We start from the raw sequence: 8,564 nt of genomic DNA, 5'->3' as shown, positions 1-8,564 counted from the left end.
TCCTCATCCTCATCCTCATCCTCATCCTCATCCTCATCCTCATCCTCCTCATTTTGTCCACCCTAGTCCACCCTGGTCACGCGCGCGTTCTCGCCGCGAGGTGTCTGCCGCGCCACGGATCGCCCCCGTTCTTTTAAAGCGGCGCCGAGAGCACGTGCGACGTAGGTTTCTAATGGCACCCCTGCTGTTTTCGAGTACCGTTGCACAATGTTTGTTCGTCCAATATCGTCCCCTGGTATCGAACGATCGAATTGAAACTTGTTCACGCTAGACTTCTAATTGATGACAATGATATCTGAAATAAAGCTTGTGTACTTTTGTCGAAATCTACTGTCTGTTTATCATAGGTACATCGGCTATGCCTTATCTATGGCGTTGCTTGTGTAGTTTAGAAATGAGTCTTAGATTTATAAAACTCAGTACGTATATCGTGCTCGTTTACGTGCCAGTTTACATGCCGATTGATGTACCTAAGCATTTTAAGTATTTTCACATGTCTTTTTTATTTAAAAGGTAAAACGTACGAAAGGACATACAGTTAAGATACGCAATGGCAACTTTGGCTGAGCAAGCATCTAAATTATTGGACTTCAATCAGAAATTGGATATAACGCTCCTCGACAATATAGTAGGATGTATGTATACCGGGATAGGTGAGCAGCAGAGAGTCGCCCAAGAAGTATTAACAACCCTTAAAGAACATCCAAATGCTTGGACACGGGTAGATACCATTCTAGAATATTCACAGGTAAATGTTGGCGAAGTTGTTTCTCATCTCTCGTTGCACACGTACATATTACATATATTTGCAAATAATTGTATTGCTGCTTCAGAATCAACAAACAAAATATTATGGTTTGCAAATATTGGAGCAAGTCATAAAGACACGATGGAAAGTATTACCGAGAAATCAGTGCGAAGGTATAAAAAAATACATTGTAGGCCTTATCATAAAGACGAGCAGCGATCCAGAAACGATGGAAGCTTCCAAAGTTTATCTTAACAAACTTAATATGATCCTCGTACAAGTGAGTAAAAGTTATTCCTCTGTGAGAGATATTTCTTTGCGAATGCCTGATGGTATATTAACAATTTATTCGCACCTCCAAATGCCGAATAATGATAACATTGTTTTCAACTTTTTGACAAATTAAGACTAACATTTTAATACAGTTTTATCGATTTATCTAAAAACTTTTTATTTAATTGACTATGTGTTCGTTCCTTTGTCACAAGCTTTTATATGATGCATCCTCATTCATGTTTTGTACTGTTTTATGTCTTATTGTTTAAGTTTTATATTATTTTAGCCTCTATTACCAATTTTCTATTATTTTTTACTTATTCTATTATGTAATCTTTAACGTTAATTTTTACGTGCCTTTATATTGAGATTGCTGAAGAAGACTCAGCAAGTCGAAACGTACAATGCGCTTTAACATATTACTATGAATAAATTTGCATTTTTTTCTTTATCTAATGCCTTTCTGTGCTCATTAGCTGCTTACCTTTTTTCTTAAGTTTTTTTTTATGGATCAAGCATCTGACTTTTTATTTTTAATTTAACAATGTTATTTTGTCAGGTACTGAAGCGTGAGTGGCCAAAAAATTGGGAGTCCTTTATCAGTGACATTGTTGGGGCGAGTAAAACTAACGAGAGCCTCTGTCAAAATAATATGGCTATCTTGAAACTTTTGTCAGAGGAAGTATTTGACTTCTCCAGCGGCCAGCTTACTCAGACAAAGGCAAAACACTTAAAGGATACAATGTGCAGCGAATTTTCACAGATATTCCAGCTTTGCCAATTTGTGATGGATAATTCACAAAATGTTCCGTTGGTAGCAGTCACGTTAGAGACGCTACTGAGGTTTTTAAATTGGATTCCACTTGGTTATATTTTTGAAACCAAATTGATAACTACTTTAATATTCAAGGTATCGTGTCTTATCACATATCATTCTGTCTTTCGTTATATTTTGCGTTTTAAATACAAGTTAATTTGCGTCCTGCTGCCTTATTTGTAATAACTAATAACCTTTGTTTCTAATTCACAGTTTTTGAACGTACCAATATTTCGAAATGTCACTCTAAAGTGTCTAACTGAAATTGCGGCAGTCACCGCAACAGTGCCGAATTATGATGACATGTTCGTTATATTATTTATCAACACGATGCAGCAATTGGAACTAATGCTTCCACTGGAAACTAATATACGTGAAGCATACGCAGCTGGTCAAGACCAAGAACAAAATTTTATTCAGAACCTAGCCATGTTTCTTTGCACTTATCTAAAAGATCATGGCGAGCTAATAGAGAAGAAACAATTGAATGAGACCCTAGTAAAGGCTTTACATTACCTCGTTCTTATCTCTGAGGTCGACGAGGTTGAAATCTTTAAAATCTGTTTAGAATATTGGAATGGATTAGCAGCTGACTTGTACAAAGAGAATCCTTTCGTGACCTCGTCGCCACTTTTCATGTCTAAAAACATGACAGTTCCACCTCGGAGATTCTTTTACGGTCCGATTTTGACAAAAGTACGATATATTATGATCAGCAGAATGGCAAAGCCCGAAGAAGTGCTTGTTGTGGAAAATGAGAACGGTGAGGTTGTCAGAGAATTCATGAAAGACACTGATTCTATTAATCTTTATAAAAACATGAGAGAGACTCTTGTATATCTTACTCATCTTGATTATTTGGACACGGAGAGAGTAATGACAGAGAAACTGCAAAATCAGGTTAACGGTACAGAATGGTCTTGGAAGAATCTCAATACGGTAACTGTCTTTCATAAGACACATAATAAATAATAGAATGTTGAGTGAGACTATGTTAGTATCATATTTATCATTTCTTTATCTCTTAGCTGTGCTGGGCAATAGGCAGTATTTCGGGTGCTATGCATGAAGAAGATGAAAAACGTTTTTTAGTGACCGTAATCAAGGATCTACTTGGTCTATGCGAACAGAAAAAAGGCAAAGATAATAAAGCTATAATTGCCAGCAATATCATGTATGTTGTTGGCCAGTATCCACGGTTTCTCCGAGCCCATTGGAAATTTTTAAAGACTGTTGTAAATAAACTTTTTGAGTTTATGCATGGTAAGTAGAGATATTTTTATCATGAAAATTTTCTGCCGTTTAATACAATTCGAACATAAATAAGCGAAAGAATTTTTATTCGTGTTTCAGAAACGCACGATGGAGTGCAAGATATGGCCTGCGATACTTTTATTAAAATAGCACTGAAATGCAGACGACATTTTGTTACTGTACAAATAGGGGAAGCAATGCCATTCATTGAAGAAATTCTTTCTACAATTAGCACAATCATATGCGATCTTCAAACACAACAAGTAAGACAAACCATAATGGTTTTGTTTCATATATTTAATTATGTGATGTGCAATATTATACAATTTAATATCATACAATAGGTACATACATTCTACGAAGCAGTTGGCTATATGATAAGTGCTCAAGCCGATACTCTAGTGCAGGAACAGTTAATTGAGAAATACATGCTTCTCCCTAATCAAGTTTGGGATGACATTATAAGTCAGGCGTCTAAGGTATGTCATAATACGCAGTGTATTTTAGAAAAAAGAAATAGATACTTTACATTCGCATGTATGTACTGTTATTGCAATATGAATGTTTTTTGCCAGAATGTAGATGTCTTGAAGGACCAAGAAGCCGTGAAACAACTCGCCAGCATCTTAAAAACAAATGTTAGAGCTTGTAAAGCTCTTGGGCACCCGTACGTGATACAGTTAGGGAAAATATACTTAGATATGTTGAATGTTTATAAGGTACATTTTTACTTATATGTAAAATTTTTCAAGGTAATAATTTAAGCGTGATACAAGTTTAAATTTGCTTCAGGTTATGAGTGAAAATATAAGTGCTGCGATAGCTGTAAATGGTGAAATAGTGATGAAACAACCTTTAATTAAGAGTATGAGAGTAGTGAAAAAGGAAACATTGAAATTAATATCGGATTGGGTGAGCAGGACAAATGATCATCAAATGGTAAGTTTCTCGTTCATAAACTGTCTTTTGTCTTTCTTCAAACTTCTCTAAATTTCTCTCTTCAATGTATTTTATTCGCATAAAGTAATTACGGAGATTTTTTTAAATAGGTATTGGAAAACTTTATACCGCCGTTATTGGACGCTGTTTTACTGGATTATCAAAAGACAAATGTTCATTGTGCTAGAGAGCCCGAAGTGCTTAGTGCTATGGCTACCATAGTAAATAAATTGGAAGCCCATATCACTAGCGAGGTGCCCAAAATATTTGATGCAGTATTTGAATGTACTTTAGAAATGATAAACAAAGACTTTGAAGAATTTCCTGAACACAGAACAAACTTTTTCCTTCTCTTACAAGTAAGTGAAGCAATCTGGCTGTTTTTACACGATTAAGGACTCCTCCGAGCTGTATTTAAATATTTTACCTTTATTTTTTAATTTAGGCGGTGAATGTCCATTGTTTTCCTGCATTTCTTTCAATTCCACCAGCTCAATTTAAGCTGGTACTTGACTCAATTATTTGGGCTTTTAAACATACGATGAGGAATGTAGCAGATACAGGATTACAAATTCTTTATCAACTTCTATTAAATATTGAACAGCATGAGCAAGCGGGTCAGAGTTTTTATCAAACATATTTTACGGATATTCTACAACATGTATTCAGTGTCGTCACAGATACATCACACACTGCAGGTAAAGTAATAGTATAGTTGTGTACAAACACACAATTGTTAATTAACTAATTAATTAATATTTATAATGATATTAATGTATATTTTTATATATTTGATTGATTATTTATGTACAGGCCTGACTATGCACGCGACTATTCTTGCTTATATGTTTACACTGATTGAACGTGGGAAAATTCAGGTGCCGCTTGGCCCTGTGCCTGATAATACTTTATACATACAAGAATTTGTTGCAAGATTGCTTAAAGCAGCCTTTCCGCATTTAACCGATAATCAGATTAAAATAACTGTGCAAGGTTTGTTCCATCTTAATCAAGATATCACCGCATTCAAGGAACATCTCAGAGACTTTCTCGTGCAAATCAAAGTAAGTAACATTCAACATTCGTACTTGCACATTTTATCAGAGAATGTATATGAAATAGCTAATATTGTTTCGCAAATTGTTTAACGAGGCAAAGTAGCAGACTAGACGGAAGTTATTCCTTTTTAAGTTTTAAAATAAGTAATTTTAATACTTTTTTCCATTTAGGAATATACGGGTGAGGATGATTCTGAGCTTTATTTGGAGGAACGAGAAACAGCTTTACGGCTAGCCCAAGAGGAAAAAAGGCGGCAACAAATGGCAGTACCAGGCATTATTAATCCTCACGATATACCAGAAGAGATGCAGGACTGAATTAACCGTAGTCCTTGTCTATCGTTTTCTGCACATCTGAATGAGAAACACTCTGTTAAAGTAATTATTGTATCCTTTGAGCTGTAATTATCCCTACGACATCACCATCAAAAAGATAAATAGACAAATATTAATTACTTACTAAAACTGAGTCTGCGAAAAGAAACTACACCCTTGTTAAGGAGGTAAGCCCGAAACGTGGTGACTGTTTGTTTGTTATAGGATTCTAAAAAAAAGAAATTCGAGTTTCCGTTGTGGATAATGGGACAATTGCCTGCTAGCGATGCTATTTCATGTAATGAAATAAAAGTCGGTTGTCTAAGAAACGATATCTCTAGGATAAAAACTTTTACAGATTAATTCCCAGTTAATCAGAATTATTAAAAAATTGGTGGATATAGCGAAAGTAACATTACCAGTCTTCAGAATTACCCTCAAATAAGCCGATATATATATATATATATATATATATATTTCGCATACCATGAATTTCTCTGTATAAAATTTTCCACACGAAACCTATAATATTACTATATTAAGTTTCGTTCTAGCATTTCTATATGCGAGTTAAAAAAAACGCTATAGTCCACAGAATTGTTTTGTGCACACTATTGGCCACTTAAATTTATTGTCGAATGAATATGTATGTATGTATGTAAGCTTACTTGTGATAGCTTATACTAATGTATTGATACATGAATTTGTTATAATATAAATACTACGAAAAAAATTTTTTTTCCTGTTCCATACTTTTTATTCGGTAAAACGATATATTCATTCATACAAATTGAGGATACGTAATTATTTAGCAACGATGCCGATAAAATAATTTCTTTTTTTCTGAAAGGTAACAAATAAATGGAACATTTACAGTGATATGAAAGACACGCGCGCGAGCGCGCGCGGGTGTTAAAAAACTTGCATCTACTAGACGAATACGCAGATATATAATATATCTAGCAATCCGAGTAATTCAAAGCCATGTAAAAAATAAAAAATTATATAAATATATATAAAGCAGCGACCTATTTAAACTTGTTAGATAATTAATGCATTTATTTGATCATTATACATATGATAGAATTTCAGTGAATACTTGGTGAATTAGTGTACTTTGTCGGGCGTGAGTGGATAGGATATCTCTGGTGGTTTGCGTGAGATGAGATGTGTATAAGGGTACTATTGGGTTTGTGACCGATGTAAAAGAATTAATTCTTACTGCAATGAATCATATAACGATTGTCGTATGTATGTTTAAATCAGTGTAGAGCTTTAAAGTGAAATACGTCGATATTATACTTACGTGCAAAGGGGGCGTGAGCGATCGGGGATTGAGATATTTTCTTGTGAATAATTTGCATAAAATAGTATCGTCGCAGCAGGCTCTGGAGATGATGTGTAAGTGAAGGCGCGTGTTTTTATCTGACGATCATTGAGCGAAGTTGTAAAATAATATCATTATTATTACTATTATTATGAGCCATACAGTGGATACTTGTAAATTAAAATGATCGCAACCGTACGTTTAGCACTTATTTAGGTACCATCCTGTCTCGATTTTTGCGTTGTCGAAACTTAGCTTAGCAATCACGAGCGAAACATTACGCTGAGGAAGATGCGTTACATAGATAAAGGGATCGAGTCTTTTAATACATTCTGTTTTTACGAATCATACCGTTGTATCATTAGTCGTGCGCGGCGTTCTATTGAGGTTGAACGACAAATTTAAATAAACGAATTTGATTCATTGTATTATCGCCTTGTTTTCATTGTCTGAGACACTGCGGGCTCTCTCTTATTACCTATAAGAACGTTTCAGTTTTTAAAGACAATATTATATCTTTGATCCATATTATCTATATGTCTGGTCGTTGCAGGAAAACTGTCAAAAGCAGCATAAAGATGCAGTCAAATTTTCAGATTATATCAGCTTATTTTGGCTGCATTCCGATATTTACTGTCAGCAACTGTCAGTACTGAAAATCTATAGTATATATGACGTAAAATATAGAAAAATATAGCTTTTCAGAGAGTCGATTCTGTATCTTGGGACGAGGTGAAAATTACAAAAGTGAGGAAATTCACTAGAGAATCTACAACTTCATTTGTCGAAATCTAGTAAATCTGTTCACTTTTGTAATTTTCACCTCGTCTCAAAATACAGAATCGACCTCCAGTACTGACAGTGAATATCGGAATGCAGCCTAAGTATTCCAATGTAGTCAATAGTAGTATTGTAATATTGTAGTTGTTATATTTGTATAAATATCATACGGTAAATAAGAGAAGTGAATGAAAGGGGGAGAGCCAATCTCAATTCATATAAATTCTTTATATGAGCTTGAAATTTTTATCGCACGTTAAATAAATAGTTTAGCGAAATATTTAATCAAGCTTATCTGTTATATTTGGGTCTTGAAGTGATGATAAGCGAATTGATAGAGCTTGATACGTGGTTAATATTGATAATTAAGCTGCAATCTATATAGAGGGTTTGTGAAAAAATGTTATTTATTAAATAAACATTTTGTACGTTTCACGAGACAAATCGTATCTGGTACTCGATTCTTGGAGGTTGCTCACTGACTTTTGCTCCCGCACAGGGGAGCCACTGTGCCTGGTAGCTAGCGGCGCAAATTTCAAAGCATCAGCGAAAGAATCAAAGAATTGTGATAATTAATGAGTGGCGAAAAATACGCAAAGTGGTCTGTGGAAAAATAAAAAAAAGAGCTCCGTTCTCGGGGAGCAAAAATAACGAGAAAAAAGGATTTACAAGATCGGTAAGGTGACATGCCGGATAGCCGGATAGTTAATTTATCCGATTATTCAATCAATTCCGCAATTTTTGACATTTTTTTTAGTTTTTTGACATTATTGTGTCAATAATATTGACATATTTAACGATTTAACTCATTTCATTTAACATTGACTTGACATTGACATGTATATTGTATATATGTGGTATAATTTATATTGAAAATTTGAAACAAATTTATTAATCAAAATTTAAAATTATTTATGCGTTTATTACTTTATTTATGTCCACCTGATAATATCTTAAAACTCTTAAACTCTTAAATATAGCTATAAGAGGATCTAAAACCTAAAATCTTTTCTCCAGTCGGAATAATCTGCTCAGGTGGTAATAAAGTAA

General features: G+C 34.3%; 1 protein-coding gene across 4 annotated transcripts in view; it reads left to right on the top strand.

Annotated features, from left to right (window-relative positions):
* The window catches only part of LOC112459678 (exportin-1), an 8,093-nt gene extending 928 nt beyond the window's left edge, over nucleotides 1–7,165 (top strand). For 2 of the 4 annotated variants that reach the window (XM_025023915.1, XM_025023914.1), the window contains exons 2-14: nucleotides 514–748; nucleotides 834–1,028; nucleotides 1,584–1,934; nucleotides 2,055–2,780; nucleotides 2,870–3,104; nucleotides 3,195–3,358; nucleotides 3,440–3,574; nucleotides 3,671–3,814; nucleotides 3,888–4,034; nucleotides 4,145–4,393; nucleotides 4,480–4,732; nucleotides 4,848–5,098; nucleotides 5,264–7,165. In XM_025023915.1, the coding sequence (XP_024879683.1) occupies nucleotides 551–748; nucleotides 834–1,028; nucleotides 1,584–1,934; nucleotides 2,055–2,780; nucleotides 2,870–3,104; nucleotides 3,195–3,358; nucleotides 3,440–3,574; nucleotides 3,671–3,814; nucleotides 3,888–4,034; nucleotides 4,145–4,393; nucleotides 4,480–4,732; nucleotides 4,848–5,098; nucleotides 5,264–5,410 (3,195 nt within the window). In that variant the 5' untranslated portion in view covers nucleotides 514–550 and the 3' untranslated portion in view covers nucleotides 5,411–7,165. Of the gene's footprint in view, nucleotides 1–31; nucleotides 420–513; nucleotides 749–833; nucleotides 1,029–1,583; nucleotides 1,935–2,054; nucleotides 2,781–2,869; nucleotides 3,105–3,194; nucleotides 3,359–3,439; nucleotides 3,575–3,670; nucleotides 3,815–3,887; nucleotides 4,035–4,144; nucleotides 4,394–4,479; nucleotides 4,733–4,847; nucleotides 5,099–5,263 lie in introns of those variants that run through there. The other 2 variants (XM_025023917.1, XM_025023916.1) reach the window with 2 other exon arrangements.
* Nucleotides 7,166–8,564: the final 1,399 nt, after the last annotated feature.

Source organism: Temnothorax curvispinosus, unplaced genomic scaffold (genome assembly GCF_003070985.1).
Source record: "Temnothorax curvispinosus isolate PA1 unplaced genomic scaffold, ASM307098v1 QBEX01010053.1, whole genome shotgun sequence".
Classification (NCBI taxonomy): domain Eukaryota; kingdom Metazoa; phylum Arthropoda; class Insecta; order Hymenoptera; family Formicidae; genus Temnothorax; species Temnothorax curvispinosus.
This window is presented reverse-complemented; position numbering and strand designations above follow the sequence as displayed.